The following is a 27,356-nucleotide window of genomic DNA, read 5'->3' on the forward strand; positions in this document are numbered from 1 at the left end:
AACGCTGGCCATTTCTCAGCTTTTTGATGTTCTTCATCACCGTGTGGTCCTTGTTGAGGCCCATGGCCAAGGGGTAGCACAGGGCCATGGCTGCCGCTCTCCCATGGCGTCGAAGACAGCTCTGTGATTCTTTTATAGCGCCCAGCTCAGCTGTATCAGGTCCCAACATCTTTGCCTCTTTCCTTCCCTCATCAGTAGTTCCTGAGAGGCCTCTGCTTTCCTACCCCAGAGCCTTACTTGTGTTCTCGGGCGGGGGTCAAGTCTCAGAGCATCTGAGACTTGAACCTTGTACCTTGGCCGTCTGGAATCTTGGGGATCCGTTTCTTGCCTCTCTTCCCTGTGCTCTGTTTCTGGCCCTTCTTGCTTTTTCTTGTACTCACTCATATGCACGGCGAGGAACAAAACATGGGGGTGGGTGGTGGCTGGGTAGTCACAATCCAAGTTGGCTTGAACAGACTGAATTTAACAGTTTGGATGAAGCAGAACAGTTCCTTGAAGCAATAAGGACACAGAGCTCAGATAATCGGAGCGAGACAGCCAGAGTAATACTAAATCTATTTTTGAAGTTAAACTCAAGGTGCAAATTTCCCCACAGAAAAAAGTTCAGGTTTAGAAAAAAGTATATAGGTGAAGAAAGTCTCGGTGTCCTCAAGGGCTTTTAAATCCATGAGTTCTTGGGTCCAGAAACAAAGGTGTATAAAAGAATATTTGTCAAGTGTCACTCACAATAAAAGCTTTTGCTCTAGTCATTCAAGGTCAGCCTGGGCCGCATGGCAAAACCCTGTCTCATTTTTTTTTTAAAGGAAGGAAAACAATGGGCTAGAGATGGATCTTGGTAATAGATTGTTTGCGTGAACCCCTGGGCTCAACCCTAGTACTGAAAAGAAACCATCAATATAACAGCTGTTTCTTATCTTAATTTGTTATAAAAGGGGTAAATGATTTAAACACATGCTTCATCAAAGAAGACACACAGATGGCCACTAAGCCCATGAAAAGATTCCCAGTGTCATTACACACTAAAGAAATGCAAATTGAAACCCCAGTGCCTTCATCACATACCTATTAAATTGGCAAAGGAACCATAATGACTTTTGACTTACCTGTGGCATGCCTGCAACGCCCATGTCCTGTTTGGTACAGTGTTACAGGTCCTTTGCAAAGATGTATCAGTTTCTTACAAACCTAGACATATACTTTATCAAATCATCCAGCAGTATCTCTCCTCATCACCCAGGGAAAGCAGACGCCTCTTCTACAAATGTTCACACTGGCTCTTGTTGCAGTCAAAATCCAGGAACAACCCCAGCAGGTGAACTGGAGGGGTGAATTTCAGTGTCTCTTTAGAACCGAGCACAGCTCAACAGCGAAAAGCAGCATGCTATTGATATGAGCAACACCGTGACTAATCTCCAACGCATCGGCACGTGGAAGGAAGCAGCCTGGAAACCCCACATGCTTTATGGCTCCATTTCTGTGATGTTTGGACAAAGATGAAGTTTTAGGGATGAGGCAGGCATTGATGACTGCTACGCAGGAAAGCAAGGTCAGGGGTGGCAGAGAAGTTAATGCAGTGTCAAGAGGAGGGCATGGGGAACAACAGAAACCGTGTAATACAGGTGCAGCATGTTCACGGGACTGTGCGTTTATTGGGATTTAAGGATTTTTCACTAAAAGAGTAAATTTTACAATATAAAAAATTTTAAAAATGAATGTGAAGTTTGGCGTGCCCTTATTGTTGGATCAGGAGTTCAAGTTTACCTTGTACTGCTTGGTATTGGGGTTTATGGTTCAGTGGGTCATTGGGACACACATTGGCTCAAGTGCACTCAACTGAGTCAAAGCCACTTGTCTAGCCGCCTTCAAACACAACAGCACCCTGTGTCTCTCACACTCAACAGGGTTTGGAGAGGATCGCCCTCTGCCGTGCTGCTCCTATTCTCAGACACAAGCAGGAGGAAGGACAGGAGTCCACTATGATCTGGACAGGGCGGGGAAGGACAGGAAACCGCTATGATCTGGACAGTGCGGGGAAGGACAGGAGTCCACTATGATCTGGACAGGGCAGGGAAGGACAGGAGTCCACTATGATCTGGACATGGCAGGGAAGGACAGGAGTCTACTACGATCTGGACAGGGCAGGGAAGGACAGGAGTCTGCTACGATCTGGACAGGGCGGGGAAGGACAGGAGTCCACTACGATCTGGACAGGGCGGGGACGCCCTAAGTGCTCCTCTGGGTTTCTTCCCAGGCCCCATCCCTTCCTGTGTCTTCACATCTCCAGCCTTGTCTACACTGTGGAGCAGCCTCATGGGCTCTGCCTGGCTTAGTGTATGGGTTTCTGTTCTGGCACTAGAGCCCTTTAGCCACATTTGGTATCATTATCCAACTCTAAAATGGGGATAATAATAGACCTCTTTCATGGGGACCCAAGGATTAACTGATGCAAGTTTCTGCCGTGCGTGGCCCAGCACCTGCCTTGGTGACCCTGAGAGGAATATAGTGATTGTGTTGGTTCTGTCCCTTACCACATTGTTCATACAAGGTCCTGTTTGCATGCTTGTCCCCCACTGCCACAGACAGCATGCACTGTGCAGTTGGGAGCTGAATCTTGTGGAATTCAGTATCTCCAGGTGGCTGGCACAGGACAGATGCAGCTGTGACATTGGGGTATCAGGGATGCTGAAGACCCTGGCCATCACAGAAAACAGCCAGGTCATAGTTCACATGGGGTTGAGCTCACTTGTATGAGCTGCGCTCCCATCTTCACCCTCCTCCAGGTCGGGCCCAGGCATAGAGCAGAGCATCCCGAGACACCCTCCCCCACCCCAACAGTTCCTCTGCCCTGCTTTACAACCAGCTATCCTGGATCCAGTCAGCTCAGGTTCACCTGTCTGTACCTGCCTGTACAGGGACAGAGATCCAGGCATGAGGCTGGGTGAGAACAGGATCAAAATGTGGGGACCTGTCTGGCTTTCTAACTGTATGAATACGAGGCCCAGGGAATGCCGACATCAGCCTCCCTTGTGCTGGAGGACAGGAAGGTGGTCCTCTGTCCCACCTCCTGTTTGTGTCTGAGAATAGGAGCAGCATGGCAGAGGGTGATCCTGTTCATGGTCCTGTCTTGAGTCTATAGAGAGGGATACTGATGTGGATGCTGAGGGCATTGCATTTACCAGGATGCACAGATGGGAGACAGGTTACATCTCAAAAGATTGGACTTATGGACTGGGCAGTTATGGAAGGATGAATAGGGACAAAGGTTACTGCCTGCCCTCAGGTCCTCAAAGCCAACAATGCTCATGTAGAATGAGGGGGGCTGAGTTTCCCTGGAGCCCGTGGAGAAGACCCAGGACTGACACAGCCAGGATGGGTTCCCACGGGCTTGGGGAGCAGGGACAGTGATGAGGCTCTTGCTCTGTGCTGACTAGCCTCATAGAGTGTTCAGTCCTACTGGAACGTTCTAGGGTGGACATGTCCAGCCAGTCATACCAGCAGATGGTAACTAGGATGACCAGGTGACCCAGCACTGGTTTGTGTAAACATTGGATGGGGAGATTCAGCTCAGGGAGTAGAGATGTCATGCTAGGGTGAGAGATCACGGTAGTGATGCTATCTAATGGGCTCCGTGAGGAGATCAGACCCAGTGGATGCGTCTCTAATGTAGCACTGTCCTGTAGAGATTTCTCCAGGAATAGAATGGTTTTATAGGGCTGGAGAGATGGCTCAGTGGGCAAGAGCACTGACTGCTCTCCCAGAGGTCCTGAGTTCAAATCCCAGCAACCACATGATGGCTCACAACCATCCATAGTGAGATCTGACACCCTCTTCGGGTATGTTTAAAGACAGCTACAGTGTACTTAAAATATAATAATAATAAATAAAATCTTTGGGTCTGAGCTAGCAGGGCTGACTGGAGCAAGCAGGGTTGACTGGAGAGAACAGAGTTCCTAAATTCAATCCCCAGAAACCACATGAAGGCTCACAACCATCTGTACAGCTACAATGTACTCATATATATAAAATAAATAAATAAATCTTTTAAAAAGAAAAAAAGAATGGTTTTATCCATGAATTATTTGATAGATAACAGACTTCTGTCCCTCTCTGTCTCCGTATCCTCCCTCTCCACCTCCTCTCTCTCTCCCAATCCCCCCCATGCGCCCGTGTGTGTGTGTGTGTGTGTGTGTGTGTGTGTGTACATCTGTGTCTGCATGCATACAGGTATCTTTCTTTTTTTTTTAAGATTTATTTATTGTTATATGTTCAGTACACTGTATTTGTCTTCACACATCAGAAAAGGGTGCCAGACTTCATTACGGATGGTTGTAAACCACCATGTGGTTGCTGGGGTTTGAACTCAGGACCTTCAGAACTGCAGTCAGTGTCCTTAACCACCGAGCCATCCCTCCAGCCCTACAGGTATCTTTCTAATTGCTCTCTATTTCACTTTATGAGACAAGGTCCTTCACTGAATGTGGAGCCAGAGATTTGTACAGTCTGGTTGTCTAGCAAGCCCAGGAGTCCCTCTTGTTTTTATCTTCTCAGTTCTGGTGTTACCATGTCTTTCAGCTGTTACAGGAGTGCTGGGGGTCAGACTCAGGTCCTCCATGCTTGTATGGTGGACACTTTACCACCTGAGCTGTCTCCCTAGATCCCTGGTGGCTATTTAAAACAGTTAATGTATGACTACAGATTGACTTTTAAACAGTACAATTCTAACAGAAATATTAGCTTCATGTGGTCAGTGTCTGTTGTATGGGATACCAAGCCTGAAGAGGACAAATACAAGAATAGACCAGAGATCAGCTATTTTCTCCCCAAAAAATGTTAGTGGATATATTTGTCTCACTCCTGTCTTAGAGTCTTCAAAAGCAATATACAATAAAGCACCGGTAAAACTCTATCCATGGACACCAAGATTTGAATTTAGCAATTTTTTCATGTGTTGCAAAAACATTATTTTCCTCTTGATGATTTTTCAACTCCTTAAGAAGTATGAGGTCTGCTCTTAGCCCACAGGTTATAAGAGAGTAGGTGTCAGGCTGCCCTGGCCTGCAGGCTGCAGTTCAACTATCTTCCTCACTTCATTATTTCTGCGACATATTCAGGGCTCCCTGTTCGTGGAGGCTGTGTTCATTCATGATCAGTAGCCATATTTCCCCGATTGTGACAAAACACTTGAGGCAGATGACTTATAAGGAGGAAAGGTCTGGGATAGCTCATGGTGCCCTCAAACACTTTGGCCCATGAATTTTTTTGGCCTGGTCATTTTGAGCCTGGGGTCAGGCAGAGCATCATGGAAGGGAGCCGCGTGGCAGAGGAGGCCTGTTCACCTCTTCACTGCAAAGTGATCAGGAAGGAAACCAAACCAAACCAAGCCAACCTAATAAAACCAAAAAGCTCTGACTTCACTATGCTCCAATTCTTTTCAGTTTTTGCTATCTGGTGTAGCAATGGGCTGGGATAGAGCTCAGCCGGGGGAGTGCGTGCCTGTCACGGAGCTCCGAGTTACTGTGTGAATGGAGTATAGTGCTGCATGCCTGTAAATCTCAGCATTTAGGAGATGGAGGCAGGAGAATCACAAGTTCAAGGTCATCTTCAGGTATATAGTAAGTTCAAAGCCAGCCCAAGGATACATGGAACCCTATCTCAAAAAGCCAACCAACCAACCAACCAACTAACCAACCAACTAGCCAACCAAAAACCTCCAAACCATTTAAAGCACCCACACAAACAAACAAACAAACTCAAAACCACGAGTGCCAGGGACTAGGTACCAACCCCTTAACACATGGGCCTCAGATAACTCTCAAGATCCAAACTGTAGTTGTGAAGAGACTTTACTGAGGATACCCAAAGCCTTCCCCCAAAGAGAGGAGAGTCCCGGGGGCAAACCCCTGTGTGTTCTGCCTCTTAGTCTCCCGTAGCAGACAGGGTGGCCCGGTTAGGATGAGGGCTTCTGAGCCTTTACCCTCATTTGGTTCCTTCAGTGGATGGAATACATCTCACCCTGTGATTGCAGAAGGTCTCCTTCCAATCCTCCTTCTCTGACAAATAGGGAGCCATGGCTCCCCAGGGAGCTTGGTGTCTATATCCAGATGAGCCTCTAGGGTCTGCTGTGCTAGGCAGGGTCTGCCTGAGGGCTGCTGACGAGGCTTTGCACATCCAGAGATGTTTCTCATTGTGACAACCCAGCTTCCCTTTCTTTCCTCCCTAATTTCTATTTTCTTACAGTCGCCATCTCTGCAAAATATGAATAAAAGTATTGGTTAGAGGCTTTACATTTTTGTCCCTTTACCAAACTTGGGTCTGTCAGATGGTTTCTTTACATCTTTGAATAGACTGCATAAGGAATAGAAAATGCTAAAGGAAGGAAGGAAGGAAGGAAGGAAGGAAGGAAGGAAGGAAGGAAGAAAGGAAGGAAGGAAGAAAGGAAGGAAGGAAGGAAGGAAGGAAGGAAGGAAGAAAGAAAGAAAGAAAGAAAGAAAGAAAGAAAGAAAGAAAGAAAGAAAGAAAGAAAGAAAGAAAGAAAGAAAGAAAGTTATCTGGGAAGTTTCAAGGCAAACATCATAGACAGAGACAATGAACCCATGTGCCCACTGCTAGTATGGACAGTGGCTGCCTCCTGGCCAGTGTTGTGTGGCCAGCCTCCTCCCTGTCTTCTCCTATGGTGACTGAGGGCCGAGCTGCAGGAAGGTTTTGGTGGTTGCACTGACCGCATGTGCACAGGATCCTGACTGTGTGTATTCTGTTTCAGATAATCGCCTTTGATGAGTTAAGAACGGATTTCAAGAGTCCCATAGACCAGTGCAACCCGGTTCATGCGGTAAGTAACGCTGCTGAGGGTGTGCAGGTGATATCCCCATGAGTCACCCAGTGGAGGACAGTGGAGGTTTTAAAGAGCAGAACAGAGAACATATTCTCCAGAACTGGCCTCTATTCCTGGCTGACAGGTACAGAGCCTTCTTGCTGAGGTCGACTGTAAGACTGTATGAGGTCTTACAATATATCACCAGTCAAGTGTAGTGGATCTGCTGCACTGTGGCGCTGAGTCCTCAAACCCTGGTGCCAGTGACTTTTGGTTCCTTATTTGTGACCATAGGCAAAGACCCCATGTTGGCCAGCACATCTGTAGGGCGTGCAAGTATGGAAGTATGAACCTCTTGTTCCGCAGGAGGTGGTCAGTGGTTGGGTTTCTCATGGAGGGTCGATGGATAGAAGTGCCAGGGACAGCCTCATTATCTAGTGGGGTTTCATCTCTGATACCTATGGCTTGCCGTGCATCAGGGAATCGGGTGCAGCATGGTTGATGAGCTTGGGTTCAGCTTCTGGATGTCAGGTCTAGAACCCAGCTCTGTCCATCTCCAAAGCCCGTCTCCTGACTTGCAGCTCAGGCTTGAAAAGACCTAACTTTATGATGTCTAAGCCGTCCTTTGGCACAGCAGCCTTTGATTCTATAAAGTGGAGCCAAACTATTTCAAAGTCAGCTATAAAAAGCAAACTAAAGTCCCCCTAAGAACTGCTTGAAAGTTTCGCATTTTTCATAAAAGTTGTAATTTTTAAAACTGGTTTTATTCTCCTCTACCAGCCTTACCATCCACCTGTGATAATTTGGCTTTGCCAGGCCTAAATGGCTTTGCCCAGAGGCTCAGATCTTTCTGGACAATGAATTTGGCACTAACAGCACACACCTGTGCGTCAATACCCATAGGTACTCAGAGTGGCTGGAAGCCGAGTGTGTTCACTTCCAAATGCCAGGAAGTCAGGAGCCTGAGGCCCAGCCTCCAGCCTGTCTAGAGATGTCTGGTAGGATTCCCGAGCAGAACCAACTAAAATTTATCCAGCCCCTGTTTCCACCCTGCCAGTTCCATGCCAGGTCTTGGGCACCTGGTGAGATTTGGAGATGCTTTTGTAGAGTCTGTTTTTGGCTTACCAGGACAAGTCCTTTTTTAAGCATCAGGTTAGGACTTGCTTACCTGCTTCCTCACACCCCACTGAGAGGGCAGGTGCTTCTGGGAAAGGATAGTTCAGAAACAGCAGTCACTAGGTAGTATCCAGAACTACTTGCTGGAAACAGAAATGGATACTGAAGGATGAAGGCATGGGCCTTTCTTCACGTCTCTTCCTGTGGTGCTGGGGTGAAGCCTGAGCCTTTGCATACATTTGAGACAAATGCTGTACCACAGAACTACGCCCATCTCTCTCTCTCTCTCTCTCTCTCTCTCTCTCTCTCTCTCTCACACACACACACACACACACACACACACATACACACACACACACACACTTGTAAATTCCTATTACAGCAACATTTCTAATTAGTTATTGGATTAATTAAAGAGCTGAGTCCTGTGGAGCCCAGACATCTCATGGATGGACAGACCAAAGCCTGAGATGCCCCTGGGGGAGAGGGGCTAAAAACAAAACCAAAAAATCCTAAACCTTGTCATTAGGTGAGCATATAGACACAGTATGGTTTCCCCTGTTGTCAGGACATTGCTTCCCAGCAGGGGATGAAGTGCTTCAGCCACATCATTTAGCTGTTTCTAGTCCTCCAGTGTCCTCGAAGCCTCCAGAGCCACGCTCTGGGTTCTGAGATGTACAAACTTGCTTCACTGGTTGGTGACCCTAGAGGAACTTGGGTCCCAAGAACTTCCTGACTGTGCAATGTATTTCTTAAGGAGGGCATGAGACCCATTTGAAAATGTTTTCTTGTTCCTCTCTCTCTCTCTCTCTCTCTCTCTCTCTCCCTCTCTCTCTCTGTCTCATTTTCTCTGTGCGAGTGTGTGTGTGTGTGTGTGTCTGTGTGTATGTGTGTGTGTTATGGAGTGAGATCTTTGTATATGCCAGGAAAGCCCTCTACCACTGAACGACAACCCATGCTCTATTTTAAGATGCCCTAACACGTCAAGTACTGATGGACGTTTGGTGGGCCTGCTCCAGGGGTGGGAGGGTTCCCTTTCTATCCTCCACCTACCCTGGGAAGTCTCTGTCACAGAGATGGACAGTGTTTTCCCACAAGGCTCTGGCTTGCTGGAGCGTGTGGATGTCTTGTGTCATGAGTGCATCTGTATGAACTCTATCACATGTGTAACTTGTCTTCCCTGGATACTAACTCATCCTGATGTGGCTCCTTCCTCTGGGCTTCTGGGCTGTGCAGAGATCACCATATTTATGATTCAATTAGAGAACCTGAAGTGTCCCAGCCACCAGTGCCCACCCTGGTCCACAAGGAAACTCATTACCATGACGCCGACAGCAAATCACTTTGGTAATGAAGCACCAGAGATGCCACAGCTGTGTTCAGCATGGCTCAGAAATCTTGACAGAGCAGAGAGAGAGGAAGGGGGGGGAGGGGAGTCTGCTGTGTCATCCTCTGTCCGGCTTCCTAACCTCTTTCCCTGGAAATATGCCAGTCCTTGGAGACAGATGGACTTCTAGAAAAGCCCTAGCCCAGGGCACAACTGGGAGCTGAGTCCAGGGAAGGTGTCTTCCTCTAAGTACACACACACACAGAAAATGCAGAGCAAGGCAGTGGCCACTAATGAGGATGCCAGCGTGCTGCTCCTCGCGATCAGGGAGGTGTCTGGGACACCTGAGACATCCAGGGAGCATATGGTGGTCACTCTGCTGCCGCCGGGCCATCTGCTGTGTGTACGTGGAGACTTCAACTATAGGAAGATGAATGCTGAATGGGGAAGGAAGGATGCATGCTTTTGCCAAGAGTTTTTTCTTTAAAAAAAAAATAGGTGCACCATGTGTGTACATGTTCATGTGTGTACATGTTCATGTGTGTGTGTGTGCACGTGTGCACATCAGAGGTTGATGCCTGTGCACATCAGAGGTTGATGCCGTATGCCTCCATCAACCGTTCTGCACAGGTTTTGTTTCTGTTTCTTTCTCTTTTTAAAGGCTTGTTCTCTTGTACGACTGGAAAGATGGTTCAGTGGTTACAGTCCTGAACTGCTCTCACAGAGGACCCAAGTTTGGTTCCTCCTAGCACCTACATAGGTTGTAACTCTAGCTACAGGGGATCTGATGCCCTCTGCTGGGCTCTGTGGATACCTGCACCCATGTCTGCATACCCACACTGGGACACACACATATATACATAATTAAAATCATCATCATGGTGATAAAAGACAGGGTCTTTCACTGAATCGGAAAGTCTTAGATTTGCTTACACTGGCTGGTAAGCAAGCCCAGGTAGCCTCAAGTCTCTTTGTCTCCAGCACTCAGATAACAGGTTAATGTCACTACTCCAGGCTTGTTATGTGGGTTCTGGGATCTGAACTCAGGTCCTCTTGCCTGCAATGGCAAACACTTTACCCCCTGAGTCATCTCCCCAGCCTGCCATGGTGAATATCTACTGGGCATGTTGGTTCGTGCCTGTGGAAAACCTCCTTACAAAGGCTGACACAGGAGGGGTGTCACGAGTTTGAGGCCAGCCTGGGATACACATGAATCTAAGCTATAGAGTAGTACCCTCTCCCTCTAAAGAAACAACAAAACAAAACAGAATAAGAGAATAAAGAGCAAGTGGCCCTGAGGTGGTAAATGCAAGGTGGTCAGACTGGGAGGAGCCACTGGGTGGGCGGGCGTCTCTGGCACATGCCCAGGTTGGGTCTCTGGTGGGTTTTGCTGCTTCTGCTGGGGTAGCTTCCCTGCTTTTCGTACTCCCAGCCCACACATAACCTCCTATCTCCTTTCTTTCCTGTGCATCCCCAGAGGGAGCGGCTGAGGAACATCGAGCGCATCTGCTTCCTTCTGAGAAAGGTCAGAGGGGTCCCCCAGGTGGACGGAGGAAGGGTCACAGAGAAAGGGGTCATCAGGTGAACGGCCGCAGGGAGGGCAAGGTGGGAACAGGCCTCGGTTCTTTGGAAACCTTCAGAGGCAAAAGGAGCTAATTGCAGGAGGTGGCCTTCAGTCAGGTGTCAGCAAGACCAAGGGCTCTCTGACTGGGGTTGCAGGGTTTCTCTTTTCAGTATGATGATGATTGGCATTTACAGCTCCCGCCTCCTTCTGGTCTCTGTTCCTGTCTGTGCTGGGCTCAGGATTTTAATAACACCTCCTGATGGAAGGAAGTTTTTAACTAAATGCTGGGTGTCTTGAGGGTTGAGCATGTCACCTCAACCTTGCAGTTCAGCCATTTGGTGGGTTGGAGGGATGGAAGAGGGGGGGCTGTTAAAGTGGGGAGCAGTAGACCATAGCTGCCCTAAAGCTCCTTCTAGGAGCACAAGGGCGCACACGCCACTAGGGGTGACACTTGACACTGTCTGTTCAGACTCTGCCCTGCCATCAGGAAAGCGAGTCATCAAACAGACTCATGGGTGAAACGAACCATGTGTACAACCTGAGTTGGTGGCCGTCCCCGGCCTCAGAGTGGAAGGTGCAGGCTACAGGGAAGCCATCTGTCTGCCCAAATGCAGCATCTTGCAAAACCGAGCACCCCACGCCACCATCAGAAAGGAGATAGTTGTACGAAGTTTTAAAGTTCTCCTCTGCATTTCACTGGAGAGTGTCTGATCTAGAAGCCAATCATTTCTCCAGTTAATTACTTGCCCCTTTAATGTTTTCTGAGAAACCCCGTATGTTAGAATTCCGCATCTTACTTGTCTCAGCAGGGATGCGTGCTCAGATAAGAGCGTGCGTTCGATGATATTAGTGATTCAAGGAATGAAGAATAATTTAGCAAATAGCATATAATTTGCATCAAGATATGCAAATTATTTTGTAGATAGGATCATCACAGGCACCAGTAACACACTCTGGTCTCACCCGTTCCATCTCTCTGGTTTGTTCTTGAAGATGAGGCCAGAGGCCAGGAAATCAAACTGTTGGTTCTCAGCCTCCAAGTTGCTGCCCTCTCATCCTGAGCACATCACGCTGTGCTCTCTGGCAGGTGACCATCCATATTCATGAGTCTAAGCCTTAATCTGCCTTATATTGCCTGACCACCGACTGGTCACAGGAGGAAATGGCTGGCCCTTGCCCTTGTGGAGGTCCCACTGCCTATAATGCTCTAGGCTTTCCCAAGGTCAGAGGGAGGATGTGAAATAAACTGAACAGGAATTAGCTTTGACATATACAAATTTGCATGTGGTTTGCATCTGCCCCTCTAAGCAGTAGACTTACAGTAAGTGGTAAAGCGATGTTTTAATCAGGAACTGTGATTGTATTCCAAGTGCCTTTCCCCTTTCTCCATCCTTTCTGGCTGCTGCTTCTTCTAGTTAGACACAATTGTTACTCACTCTGCCGAGCCACATGAAGGAGGACAGTCCGGATAGACGTCAGAGGGCACAGACCCTGAGCTGAAGGCCTCAGGCACAGTAGCTGTGGGATACCATCCCCGTAGCCTCACGGCTCCTGGCTCTGCAGAGTGGCCAGCACTGCAGAGCTGACAAGGCAGAGACCAGTCAAGTACCTGCCCTGTCTTCCCTCCCACTCCAGGCTCTTGCCACAAGGCTGACTTCTAGCTTGAGATGCTCCTGTCTGTTCTTGGCCCCTGGGTCCGGCTGCTCTGGGTACCCAAGACCATTTTCATTGATGTTGGCTGTACCTGATTTCTTTCTGAGTGTAATTTTGACTTGTTGAGACTTCTGCATCTGGCCGTTAGGCACTTGCTAGAGCTCACATGTTCTTTAGCTTGATTTGGTAACTCTATGGGTTATTCTCAAGGATGTGCTTAGGTGTGCCACCCACGAGGTCTGTTTCTGCTACTTGAACGCCAGCTCTGGAAGGTCATGATGTTGAGCTGATCATCAGGTGTAGTTACAGTGAATGAAATGCAGAGTGAAAGATGCTTGCTCTGTGTTTATTATGGAAATAAACAATAGCTATTCTGGTCCCTCTTGTTAGGAGGTACTGCCATAATCTTCATTTTGGGGGTGCCAGGACAGTACCAATATCTATAGTATACTGCTCTCACCCCTTAAGTATGGCATCTATTATTTATTTATTTATTTATTTATTTATTTATTTATTTAATCTGTCTTTTTCACGACAGGGTCTCATGTAGCTCAGGCTGGTCTTGAACTCATGATGTAACCAAGACTGCTCTTGAGTTCCTCATTCTCCTGCCTCCACATTGCTAGTGCTGGCATTACAGGTGTGTGCCGCCATGCCCAGCTTGCCTGTATTTTAAAATAACTGCTAATCCCATGTCATACGTATTTTTGACTCAGAAGACTTTCACTCGCAGCTTCTGTGGTCCCACTCATTCCCTCTGTCTTCACATCCCCACGCTCTCTGAAGCTGGCATTTAGTTCCACACTCCAATGTCTGCTCCCAGCCAACTCCAGGTTCTTTAGGAGTAAAATAACGGTGGTTATCTTAGTCACTGCTCTCTTGCCGTAAAGAGGCACCATGACCAAGGCAGCTCTTATGAAAGAAAGCATTTAACTGGATGCTGTGACAGTTTCAGGGGTTTAGTTCATCATCATCAAGGCCCGGAGCATGGCAGCATGCAGGCAGATGCTGGGGCTGGGGCTGGAACTGGAGCTGAGAGCTGCATCCTGATCTGCAGGCAGAGGGAGAGCGCCAAAGCCCACCCCAGTGACACACTTCCTTCAACAAGGCCACACCCACTCCAACAAGGCCACACCCACTCCAACAAGGCCACACCCACTCCAACAAGGCCACACCCTCTAAACCTTTCAAATAGTGCCACTTCTTTGTGTCTAAGCTTTCAAATATATGAGCCTGTAAGCAGGGGGACATTCTTATTCAAACTCCCACAGTGGTCAAGTCAGCAAACATCTACCTTCCAATTCTGCCTGTGACCTTAGCATTAGAGTGAGCTGTAGAGTGTGGCTCAGGATGACAACACTGGATATGGATGGATCCGGAGCCCCATACGTGAGAGGCAAATGCTCTACCATTGAGCTACACCCCTAGACCTCAGGGCGAGGAAACAATAAGGATTTGACCTCCTGGCATTATCCTGAGAATTAAATTAGATAAAACATGCATGTAGTCTACATGTGCTCAACACCAACCAAATATCATTGTTAGCGGCCTGCCCCTCACTTCTCCTAAAATCCCTTATGGCATTTTTACGGGTACGCAGGTTGAGAGGACGCTTTGGCTGGTGGCATCCTCCCGTCTATTAGGTAAGTACCATTTGATGCTCTGGAGACAGGGTTGTAAACAAAAGTGGTACAGCCTGGGCCCCTCCCTCCTGTTGCTCATGTTTCAAAGGGCTCCGTTCAGATTCCCAGGCTATGAGCCATTGTTAGGGATAGCGTGACGGCTCCGTGGTTCTAGTTAGCATCAGTACCTTCTGGGAACTGTACCTTCCAAGAAATTTCTTGGAGCCAGCCAGCAGCCCAGAATGTGATGGTCTCAGCGGCTGACTGTTGCTAAGCCACCTCCTCGGCCTTCTTGGGAGAAAGGAAGGGGTTGCAATGTGGATCCAATTTTAGCCCTATAATTATCAGAAAATGTGTTCCTTGGGTAATAGTCTGAACTGCAGGGTGCCGGAGTTGACTTGTGCTCATGATTCATGTTTTGGGGCAAAGCCTCTGGCTCCTTGTGTGGCTCTCTGCCCAGTGTGTAGTAGGCTCTGTGGGCTTTTGTTACACTCTGTTCGGGAGACACATCGTGGGCGGTTTGGTGGCTGCTCCCAGGCACACACAGGCTTTTCATGGGGGCCACACTGGTGAAGGGCAGCCTGCTGTGTCTGTGTACTCAGAGGGGTCTCAAGGAAGGGACTTAAGTGGAAACCAAAGAGTCAGGGTGTGAACAGAGAGGTTTACTTTATCAGCAGTGCTCCCCCCAGCCTTGAGTTTGGCAGTGCAGTGTTCCTTTGGCTATTAGAAGAACTTATGGCTATGATGATTGTGAGTTTGGCTGCTCTGACCCTGTGGAGAGTAGGGGACGTATGTGGCGATGGTGACAATGACCTCTCTTGCTTAACAACTCTAGAATCCTTCTTCATGTCATCGTTTCTCCAAGAGTATGTCTGGCGCCACGGTGGGTTTTCTGCTGTTCTTGGATGGATTCAGCTCTTGTGCATGGGCAGCCTCCATTTTCCTCTTGAGAACTCTCATTGGCACATGGAGGAGTGGGTGGGGTTTGTGGAGGTAGAGGAGCTGATTTTAGGGGGATGAGTACAGGGGGCAGATGCTCTAGATTCAAAACCGGACCGATCATGGAGGTAGTAAGACTACAGGTGCTCCCTGACATGCTCCCTGACCCAAGCTTCCCAGGGAGGGAGGAGGGAGAGGGAGGAGGGAAGAGGGAGGAGGGATGAGCTCAAACTGCCAGTGTCAGCTGAGCCTATTACAGAAACTCCATGATGTAGCTCCAAAAGCAACCACTTTCCCAGTGGAAGTTACTTCTGTTAACTGAGAAGGCTCTGTAGTTTCAAATTGTCACACAAATGGGTGTGCAAACACTTATACACTGTGTCCAGGGATGGCTTCGTGGCTTTCAGGGTCCAGTGAAAAGTGACAATATAAGACTTGGTATAAAAAAAAAAGTTGAGAATTCCAAGAAGCAAATAGTAGAGCATCAGCAAAGAGGTTCTCTTCTGAGGCCAGTGTCCTGTGCCACCATACAGGCTACATGTCCCTCAAGTGGGTTCCACCCGTGTTCCTGGTCTGTAGTTCTTCCTGCTACCATAGGATATATCTTCCCTCTACTGACGATGGACTCTATCCCTAGGGACATGGCTAGATGATTGTAAGTGTTGAGGCTTTGAAAACCATTGGGAAATACTCTCTCCCTCTGAAAGTTCTGACACTCCCAGGACAAACCCAGTGATGTAAGGAGAATGAGAGTTGAAGCCACCTGAGCCATATGCAGCTCAGAGCCAAGGCCACTGGATCCCTCGGGCCTACCTCCCTATTAGATGTATGAGCAAATGGAAATTACTGTTGTTCTAAGGCACTATATCGTAGAGTGATTTATTATATAATACTATTGTGGCGAAAGTTGTATTAGTCACTGCAATGAAATACCTGAGGCAGTTCACATCTAAAGAGCTGAGGGTTATCATGGCTCACAATTTCTGGAGGTTCCAGTCAGGTGGCCTCATGCTATGGTCCCTGGCAGGGTTAGTGCATACATGGCAAAGAAAACTGCTCACCTCATGGGTTACAAAACAAAGAGGAAGAGTAGGGCCCCTCAGTTCTGAGGAAGCATCCACAGTGACCTAAGAGCCTCCCACTAGGCTCTGCCTCTCACAACTCCAGCAGCTCCAATAGATGACACACTCAGATGACACATAGGCCCTTGGGAGATGGTAAAGATGCAAATTAGAGCACCGGGGAGTGCATCCTGCACATATATGTCCTTCATAATGGGGAAATCTTTATTTAGTATCACTGTTATTGCTGTCTGTATATGATGTGTGTGCAGGTGTGCCGTAGTGCAGGTGTTCCATAGTGTAGGTGTGCTGTGGTGCATGTGTGCCATAGTACAGGTGTACCATAGTGCAGGTGTGCCGTGGTGCAGGTGTGCCGTGGTGCAGGTGTGCCGTGGTGCAGGTGTGCCGTGGTGCAGGTGTGCCGTGGTGCAGGTGTGCCGTGGTGCAGGTGTGCCGTGGTGCAGGTGTGCTGTAGTGCAGGTGTGCTGTGGTGCAGGTGTGCTGTGGTGCAGGTGTGCTGTGGTGCAGGTGTGTAAGCCAGAGAACAATGTTGTGGAGACATTCTCTCCTTCCCCATGAATGTGGTTCTGGAATTGACCTGAGGTCATCAGGTTTGTGTGACAAGTTCTTTACCCTTTCAGCAAGCTCGCCATCATCATCCTGAACATCTTTTTAAAAAAATAAATCTCTTTTTTTGAAAATAGTACTTTTCTGTGCCAGTATTCACTCCATTTTCTGATTCCACGATTTTTCAGATATATGGTTTCAAAGTCTGTCCAATTTCCTTAAATAAATACTCAGTGTAATTGTAGGCCAGAACCTTGAGAAAGACCCACATTGTTTTGTCCGTAATATTGCTGTGCACTCTCTTGGCAGGGAAAATGGGGAGGATGCCCCTCCCTCTTATTATCGGCTTTCTCTGCTATAGGAGCTGACTTGGCTTAGCTTAAAGCCTTTTTATCTATCAATACTGCCTTCCTGCAGGGCCCCAGGGGGTGAGGTGAGGACGAGCTGTTTTAATTGTAGGACATAAGGCAGCCAACAGGGATACATAAACTCAGAGACTATTATGTGGAATGCCTCAGAGTGGCCATCTGTAATGTAGATAAGATTTCCAGACCAGAAATACCCATTGCTTGGGGACGTCTAAGGTGGAACTGTGGGAGTATTACTCTGTCTTTAAAGGTATTAATCCATCGAATCTCCCAGAGCAACCTTGTCAAGTATGCGAAATTATGGGCCCACTGAACAGCTAGAGAAACTGAGGCTTATGGGTCTGATAGTCTTCGAGTGAAATTAAAAGGCGCGTCTATCTGAACAGAGTCCGCAGTTTGATTCTCTACACTGTAGGGCAAATCATTGTTTTGCTTCAAAGTGTTTCCCATAAGGGCCACCTCTATAGTAACACAGCTCATCTCTCTTAAAGGGAAGTCACCAATCCTGAGAGCCACACGGGGCCCGAGGGATACTTCCAGGTACTTGGTGTCCTCTAAGGCTTCGTTCTAATCCCATTTAACTTCATGGTGGGATAGTTCACCCCAAAGGGAGAGCTTGAAGAACAGTAAAAATATCCTGGAACAAGGCTTGCAAGTAGTGCCGACATGGATAGTTTATTTTCAGGTACTCTCTGTGGCAAACTCCCTGTTAGTCAGAGAGAGAGAGAGAGAGAGAGAGAGAGAGATGAAACGTTTTACTCACCACATAAACCATGCTGTCTTGAGGTCCCTAAGCCGGAAGCTGGAGGCACAAGACCTGGATTTGTCCTTACCTCAACCTGCCTGCCCCCCCAGAGAGCTGCAGTGTCACACCAGGGCCTGATACACACATCCCTGGCAAACATGGCCACACTGGCTTTTCAGTAGAATCGAGGCAGCTGCCTGTCATTTGCAGATCAGACTTCGATGGCCACCATAATGAGGAAGCAAACCAGTATGCTGGGGATGCCAGTGGCATCTCCCATGAGTTCATGGAGCACGCAGCGGGCTCTGTGGTCTCGGTGGGGCATGTCGGGGAAGGAACGTTCTCATTCTCATAAGGCATCTTTAAATCTGTGGTGGTCCACAGGCCATTCGCTCCTCATTGTTGGCCACCCCCCATTCCACATCCCATCTTTCCGCACCTACCAGGCTTTTCCTGACAGTGTCCAATGGAAGTGACACTACATGACAATTCATGACCCCCCTTTTTCCCTCCAAAACCTGGGTCTACGTAAAATCTGCTGGCATTCTAGCCGAAGGAAGCTAGCTTGCTTTTCTCTTCATTCCTTCCCAGCAGTTCCCTAAAGCTTTGATCACACAAAACCTTATATTGTGGTGTCTGAACATTTATCTTACATCCTTATGTTCTTGAATGCAAAAAAATCACCACGTTCTGTTCTTTCCCTTCTGTGCCTGACATGACCCCCAGCAGGGCTCTGGTTCCTGTTCACTAGTTAAGTGGATTAGTGACTGGATTAGTGGCCCTGAGAGCAGCTACCACATCCTGTCATTGATGATGATTTCCACAATTCATGAGGCAGAAAGCTTATCAAAATCATGGGATTGAGACACGTGGAAGAGGCCAGAGAGGCCTGTGGCAGGTTGGCCATGCTCTGTTATAGAGAGCATCGCTCACCGCCCACGGTGTGTGTGAGCAGTGTAACGGGTGCCTCAGAACTCTGGCGTCCGACCTTGCCTATGCATTAAAATCAACCAGGAAGCTTTAAAAAACAGGCTGCCTGGTCCCACGCTGTGGTTTCTGGTTTGGTTGGTCTGGAGCTTGGCTTAGACTTTAGGTAGTTAGCAGCTCTCTAGGTGAATCTAATGGGCATTCAGGCTGTGAACCCCTGGGTTGTCAGGGAAGCCATGCAGGTGGGGAGGCATTTCCACTTTCCGTGTCCCCAGGGTATGATTTAGAGAGTCATAATTTTCTAAACAGCACTAGAGTAAAAGCAATAATTTGCCAATGGGTGCTCAAGGAGATTGGAGGCACTGGGCTCCTAACTTCCAAGATGGTGTCAGCCCAGGAGGTGACTCATCTCAGGCAACGCACTTGTTTTCTCCTGGTACAAACTTTTATGTGCAGATGTTCCCCTTTCCAAGATGTGGCGACAGTCAAAAATTCTGCTTTCCAACTCCTGAAATACTCACACTTCTAGGCCCCCATTCTGGCCCCTTTCCAGATTACTGAAGGAGCAGGAAACATCTATGAGCTGTGTTTCTAGGTCACAAAGTGGGCCAGTATTACCAAATTTAATGGCTTCTTGTTCTTAGCACTGCCCTGTCTTTGCCTCTTCCCAAAGCTAAACCCAGCAGCATTTATACCTAGACAGGAGCAACAGAGGGCCCTGGGCTACAGATGCACATTCCCAGGGGCTCCCATAGCTGGATGGGTTCTTCCAGATGTGTCTTTTCCCTATGGAGAACCCGCGTCTCTGAGTTCTCCCACACTGGCTCTCCTTGCAACTTCTGTGGGGTTTGTGATTCTTGAAGCAATTTGGAAGTTGGTCTTCCTCCAGCTTCCAGTTTCATTGGCTCCGGTCCCTAAGCTCTGTCTGTGGCACAGACAGTTACACAGCACACGGAGTTTCTTTTCATTAGGATAAGACTGCAGTAGACTGGGAGAATGCCCCGCACACGGGAAATGTGAAACACCGGTGCAAAGGGCGGTTCTTAGGAGGGGACAGAAACCCGCACAGCTTCCTTTCTGTATCTGCCAAGTGGTCAGAGCACTGATGGAATTCTGGACAGTGTCCGTCGATGACGCCCAGGAAGGTAGGCGGGGAACACACAGCAAGAACAGCTTCACTGTGACAGCCTTTTAGCAGTGACATCTCCGTTGTTACGATTTGGTGCACCGGTGCAGAAGGTAGTGCCAGCAGCACAGTGCCCTGGTGGGAAAGAAATAAAGGGCCTGTCAGGAAGGTTCCAGCTGAGGGGACATAGAGTTCCGATCCCCTCAGCAGGATGCAAGACGAGATTGCATCTGAGAGGCTCTGCAGAATCCATCCTCTTATACCTGCCATTGTGGTACTTCATTATAATATAATAATAACAGTGATGCTAGCTGCTAACAGAAGCCAAGAATGAGGGACATTTATTGAGCTGTTTTTAGTTGCTGATAAAGGATTTCAAGCATAGATATTTCAGGCCTTGGTATGGAAAGGGAGGTCACAAGCTGTAAGATTTTCCTCGGCATCCTGTAAGGTTAGTGTTGTAGTTAGAATTTGTGCTGTGACCAAACACCTGACAGAAACTGTGTAAGAGAGGTTCATGGTTCCAGAGACTTCAGACTGTCACAGCAGGGAATACATGATACAGCCACCCTCATGGTGGCCAGAGAGAGGTCCCAACAGGAAAAGATCAGAGTACTGTGTAACCTCTAAGGTCTCGCCTTCAGTGGCCCCACTTCTCCAGGCAACCTTACTTTCCATAGTCCTGACACCTCCTGATAGTCTGGTCTCTTCCTGAACCTGTCAAGAGCTGAGGTGTCAGTTCTTGTGGTATATTAACCTCGGGGATCACCCTTACAGACACACCCAGCAGTGTTAACCTCGGGGATCACCCTTGCAGTGGAACCTTTCAGGCCAGTCAAGATGAAAAATCAAAATTAACTGGCACAGCAAATGAGAAAAACCCCGAATGCACAGTGTTCACAGCCTGATGCTTTACCCGGAAAACAGCGCCTGACCTGTGAGGCGTTCGAGAAGGAGAGACTAAGTAAAACAAGCTCAAGGAATCACACCAGAGCCTCTGGAGAGCATTTCCTTGCCTCTTAGTGCCCAGTGAGGCAGAGATAGAGAACTGAGTTCAGGGGTCACAGGCTTATCTGGCTCTTTAGTGACTCATCCCTGGATCTTAGCTTAAATCTGTAGCTGCCTCCCCAGCCTCCGCCCTACCCAGTAGACACATGTAGATAAAGACATTGTGCTACATTTTGGAGACACTTCTGCACATTTAAGTATTTGGTGTCCTCCACATTTCTGTGTCCTTGGGATACAGTTAGCCATAAGCCTGTGTGCCCCAGTGACTCCCCTGTGTGACCTTTCCCTTCCACTGACTCCCTCTTTCCAAGTCAAAACTAGATTATGGGATTTTTATTCAGTTATCTTTATTCAAGGTATCTTCCAAGGTATCTTTATTCAGTTCTAAGGGACTGTTGGGAAATTGGTGGCCTAGGAAAAAGCCTTCAGAGGTGCTGTGACCCCTAACTGTTCCTCGGGAACTAGTGTAGTCTGCTTGGGCTACCAGAACACAATAGACATTACTGTCTGTCAGTCTTGGAGACAAGACCATGAGGCCAGGGTAACTGAAGGTTGTTCCTCCTGAGGGCTCTCTCCTGGGCCTGTAGATGGTTCCCTAACCTGCTGTGTCCTGTCATGGCCTCTCCTTTGTGTATTCTGTGTCCTAAAATCCCCTTCTTATAAAGAAAATAGTCAGTCATGTTGGGTTAAGGCCCATGACTAGTGATGTCATAACTTTAATTACCTTTTAAAAGACCCTGTCTCCAAATACTTGTCACATTCTGAGATCCTGGGAGCTAGGAGCTCAACATGAGATTGGGAAAGGCAGTGAGGAGTCAGCCCACAGCACGCGCCAGGGAAGAGTTTTTATGCAGGCAACCATGAGAGAGAACGATTGGTACACTGTTGGCTCTGTCCCTGGGCGACTAGCAGGTCGGGTGAACAGTGAATCCCCGGGTTTTGCTTTTTCTAGCATTTCCCCATCACTATTGGGGAAATTTAGAAGAATAAGAGATAATCTTCTTTGTCTGAATGAAAATCCAACTTTACTGTGAGCAAAACTTGTGATGAAAGCAAGATGCCTCAAAGGGACCTGGCTGCATCACTCCCAGAAGTCATGCAGCTCACAGGAATCCATGCAGCTCACAGGAGGCCCTGCAGCTCACTGGAATCCATTGCTGCTCACAGGAAGCCATGCAGCTCACAGGAAGCCATGCAGCTCACTGGAGGTCATGCAGCTCACAGGAAGCCATGCAGCTCACTGGAGGCCATGCAGCTCATGGGAATCCATGCAGCTCACAGGAGGCCATGCAGTTCACAGGAAGCCATGCAGCTCACAGGAGGCCATGCAGCTCACTGGAGGCCATGCAGCTCACTGGAGGCCATGCAGCTCATGGGAATCCATGCAGCTCACAGGAGGCCATGCAGCTCACAGGAGGCCATGCAGCTCATGGGAATCCATGCAGCTCACGGGAGGCAGCATTCAGATTTTGTCACTGAAGCCTCCACTATTAACTCAGCGTATATCATTCATCCTTCTCGTTATCTCTTATTCCTGCCACTCCAGAAGATACGGGGTCAGATGCAAATCTATATAAATGATGCTCATATCCTACAGATATGCAGATTGCTGAGTGGGGCTACATTATTTCTGCAATTACCCTATTTCTGTTTATAGAACATTCCTTCCCAGGAGATTGAGACATGATCCTGGCTGGAAGCTGTCATTTGGTGGAAAGCCAGCTTGAGCTGTTCTGGGGCAGAAGGAGATAGTAGGGGTGACAGAGCACTTATGGCCCTCTGCAGGCTGTGCCGAGAGGGATTATAAGCACCAGCTTCGAGGAGGCTGGTGGGAGCTGTCTCCCTTGCTAGAGGAAGTGAGGTTACCAGATGTGGAGATGAGTCCATGCTGGCTATCTTGGCCCATGCGTGCTGCTATAATAAAACAGTACAACCTGGGAGGCTCATATGAAACTGTTTACCCTCACAGTTCTGGGGGGGGGGGCAAGGGCAAGGGATCAATAGGCTGAGAGTCTGATATAGGCTGAGAGTCTGATGGAGGTAGGCTTCACAGTCCACGGGTAGCTACCATCTTGCTGTGTCTGCATCGTGAGGAAAGCATGATGTCTCTGGGCCATTGTTCACCTCTTCGTTCAGTCACGAAGGCTCCACTTCCATCACCTCGATGATGCCCCGCCTTCTCATACTACCATGGGAGGGGCAGTGGGACAAGCAGCCAGCACGCCACGGTGGCTCTCGTGAAGCTTCCCTTCAGCAGCATTCACTCCGTTGTCCAACCTGCTGTCTAGTCTGCAGGCATTACCCACAATGCGTAGCTGGACTAATTTGAGGCAACAATTCCACTGTCAACATGGGCTCCTCTGTACTGAAGAGGAAGTACAAAAGAGGTTGATCAATTTCGCCTGCTACAGGCAAAGCCAACTGTTGAATCCAGGTAGTCTTGGCCCAGACTTTTCAGCTTTTCAGCTTCTGGTAACTGCTTAATTGATAAAAGTGTGATGCCCTGTTCTCAGTACAAAGATGGCGCAGAGTTAACAGAAAGGAATGCTCACAAGATCCCCTTCCAACTCTATTTTGGAGACAAAGATCTACCTCCTTCTTAGGGGATACCAGGAACAAGCCCAAGCCTGCAGAAGCCCGGTCTGGGAGCTGATAGTTCATCAGGGCTGCTTGCAGAGTGTGCATGAGGGTGAGTGGTCCCAAGGCACCTGGACTGTGGACGTCTCTCCTTAGCCGGGACGATGCCTTCCCCACAGCCGTCTAGGCGGAGCCCTCTCTTCAGTTAATTTCCTGTACTGTCTACTTTAGCTTCTCCAAAGACTCCAAGGCCTCCAGAGATTAGGGCAGAAATACACACACAAGGGCCTAAGATGTGTGAAAGAGAGGGAGCTATCAGGGGAGACCCTCCCCACTGTTTCCTCTAGGAGGAACTAAAGGCTCTACCTGGAGGGTAGATAAAAATGGAGGCTGTTAGAAGGATACCGGGGAGACTGACATAATTAATACTAAAAACTTTGTTCTATATTTATCATTCATGCCTCCATGTGGTCACAAGCAGCAATATGTAAAAGCACAGATGTACGCACAGGACTGGGTTCTTTTTATTTCCCTAATGATGGGGGAAAATGGGTTTATTTGTAGCCATTCCTCCTCGTCTGAAGTTACAGTTTCTGCAGTTTTTATTACCCAGTGTTGACATTAGTTGAAAAATATTAAATGGAAAATTCCATCGATAAATGATTCACAGGTAATAAGCTGCACACTGTTCTAAGTGGTGTGCCGAGATCTCATGCTGCTCTCCTCCCCGTTGGGACATGACTCATATCTTTGTCCAGGGTATCCACATTGTATTCACTACCTTCTCTTGGGTCACTTAGCAGCCAGGTCTCAGTTGTCAGGCCTGCTGTCATGTTCCACAGTGCCATGCTATGTGACAATTATTTACTTAATCATGACCCAAGAACAAGGATAATCATACTTAGCAATTTGAATACACCAAAGAGAAATCTTTAAGTGCTCCCATTAATTGAAAGGTGAGAGTTCTCAACTTAATGAGAAGAAGAACCTGTTGATATCACTAAGATCTAGTGAAAGAATAAATTTTGTCTGTGACATTGTGAAGAAAAGCAGATCCCTGCTAGTTTTGCTGATGTAACCTGCACTGTAAAAGTTATGGTTGTGGTACATGCCGCATGCCTGGGTAAGACAACAGCGCACTGAGTCACAAGGCTTGGGACTAGCTAGGGTTTCAGGTATGTGCTAGGGCTTGTGCTATTAGCTGCTGAGAACAAAGAGACCTTGACCATAACTAGTTTGCTCCAGTTCATCATGGACATCTCAGTAGATAAAAAAGCTGCTGTCTTAACATGATTACCCAAGTCTGCAAATACCTTACGCTATACACTGTTTAGTCATCTGTATTTATGAACCTTCTGTACCTGATTTTACCTGCCCCCTTGCTAATAACCCAACAATAAATGTCTGTGTGTGCTTTTGTCAGAAGGGAGGATGGAAGGCTAGGTAATATGAATATGTACTTTCAAAACAATTGCCCCAAAAGATTGAAGCACTCTGTGTCCTGCTCAGTGGTGGAAGAAGGTTTGTATTAGCATTTGTCTTTAATTCCAGCACTTAGGAGGCAGAGGTAGGTACATCTCTGTGAGTTTGAGGACAGCTTGGTCTACAGAGTGAGGTCCAGGACAGCCAGGGCTATACAGAGAGACCCTGACTTGATGCCCCACTTCCATCAAGAATAGAGCATCTGTTTCTCCAAGGCACAACTCAGTGGCCTTGGGCGACCCACAGGCCAGTCAATCATAAAGGGGCCCATCTTCTTCTCCCCAGGAAGACGCATAGCTCAGCAGTCAGGAATGTATCCTAACAGGTCAGCATTTCTCAACTTCAGGGCACATTGGACACCCCTAGAGATTTAAAACCCAGGGCTCCAAATGACTCAGCTCCAGAAAGTTCCACTCAATTTTTCCAGGCTGGGCTCAGACAACAGTGTTTTCAAAAGCCTCCCAGGGGGGTTCCTTGGTCTACCCAGGTGGGAACTATGCCAACAACAAAACTTGAGTTCTTTTCCTTCCTTCCTTCCTTCCTTCCTTCCTTCCTTCCTTCCTTCCTTCCTTCCTTCCTTCTCTCTCTCCTTGCCTCCCTCCCTCCCTTCTTCCCTCTGTCCCTCCCTACCCCCTTCCTCTGTCCTTTCCCCTTCCCAAGCTTTTCCATTAAATCAGTAAAAAGTTGTCTGTAGAGGACTTCCTCTTCAGCAAGCAGCCTTTCCCTGAACTGTCCTGTAGAGACAACTCTCTCAGGGGTGACTTTTAATTCCCACTCCAAAAATCCTTCGCAGAACTGGAAACTCGGACAGACACACTGCATTTTGTGATACTGCCAACTAGATCCGAGGGGCAGGCTGGCAGACTTGGAAAGCCCTCTGACCTTAGGGCTCCCTACCTTACCCGCCAATGCTTCTGTCTGATGGGGGGGGGGGCAGGGTTTTTTAGGATGTGATGATCTGGTATCCACACCAGATGATCTGGCCGGACACTCCGGCCAGCCAAGGTTAAGTATGCTAGCAGCCAGGCTGAACCACACAGGGCTGCAAGTGTGTTAATGGACATGAGTTCTGAAGCTGGCTGAACAGAGGGGCTCAAACCTTGTAGTATGTTAGAGTCACCTGGGGACAGTAAATCAAACCCAGCCAACAAAGTCAGAGCTTCTGAGGAGGGGACCCAGGATGGGTATTTTTAAAGCTTCCCAAGTCATTGCTGTGGTGTGCAGCCTTGTTTGCAAAACAGCACCCCAGAGAGTGCTTGGCTCTCATGGCTCTCACCACGCTTAGTAACTATCCGGGCCTGGCAATGCATCTGCTCAGTCCCTCCCTGATTATCACCAATCCTACCCAGTTTTTGAGCTTAGAATCATTTCTGAAGCAATTTGTGTCCTGAAAGATGGAAATTGCTTTTTTCCACGAGGCAAAAAATATCCCCATTATTTTATAAATAGAATTGGTCCCTGGCTCCGGAGGACTGTATTATTCTGTGACCAGCCACCCAGCCCTGTGCACAGTGGGAGTTTAAGTGGAATAGGGTGAGCACCTGCATGGTGCTCCCCTCAGCTCATGGGAGTGCTGCTCTGTGGTCCTCCACCGCAGTCCTCAGCACATCTTACTTAGAATGATGGAGGAGAGTGGTGGTGAACAAGAGGATGTGTGTCTTTCAGGTTGTGGAGGAGGCTACTTTCAATGGATTGGTCAATGTCCTCAACTCTTGTACTTTCCAGGGCTGCGCTTGAAGTGGGGTAAGGGCTTGGATTCTGAAGACAACCAGAGTGCTCACTGTGTAGAAAGGGGGACATGGTGGTAGGCAGAAGTATGAATGGTGGGTGCTGCTTGGGGTGGTATATTAGAGTTCTTCAGAGGAACACACACACATACACACACACATGCACACTCACGCACTCACATACACAGACACATACACACATGCACACATATGCATGCATAGACATACACACACAGACATACAGACGTACACACACACAGACACAAACACACACACACACATACACGCATGCACAAACATAGACACACAGAGATACACATTCACACATACACACATATACACAGACACATATAGACACACACACACACACACACACACACCATTAGTTTGCTTTATGATGATAGGCACCTGGTGGCTCAACAATGGCCATATGGAAAAGCAGAGAACCTAGTAGCTACTCAGGCCAAGAAGCCAGACAGACACCCTGCAACCTTGATCTGATGCCAAAAGCCTGGACAGTCTCTGCTATGGCGTCAATGATCAGACGGCTGAGGAAACTGAAGTTTGACACCAGCATGGGGGCAGCAGTAGTGATAGATAGGGAGGGGGGGCGGGGCACACAGCTCTCACCCTGGGCTTCTTTATATTTGAAGTTTGCCACCCGCACGGAGGACAGGTTGTCATCCTCCAATTAAGTCTCTCTGGAAATGCTTTCACAAACATCCAGAAGCATGTT

General features: G+C 48.1%; 1 protein-coding gene across 1 annotated transcript in view; it reads left to right on the forward strand.

Moving 5' to 3' along the window:
* Positions 1 to 3,474: 3,474 nt before the first annotated feature.
* Positions 3,475 to 27,356, forward strand: part of Cnih3 (cornichon family AMPA receptor auxiliary protein 3) — a 49,655-nt gene continuing 25,773 nt past the window's right edge. Inside the window, exons 1-3 of the mRNA XM_052199942.1 lie at positions 3,475 to 3,501; positions 6,761 to 6,829; positions 10,732 to 10,779. Coding sequence (XP_052055902.1) covers positions 3,475 to 3,501; positions 6,761 to 6,829; positions 10,732 to 10,779 — 144 coding nt within the window. The remainder of the gene's footprint in view (positions 3,502 to 6,760; positions 6,830 to 10,731; positions 10,780 to 27,356) is intronic.

Source organism: Apodemus sylvaticus, chromosome 12 (genome assembly GCF_947179515.1).
Source record: "Apodemus sylvaticus chromosome 12, mApoSyl1.1, whole genome shotgun sequence".
NCBI lineage: Eukaryota > Metazoa > Chordata > Mammalia > Rodentia > Muridae > Apodemus > Apodemus sylvaticus.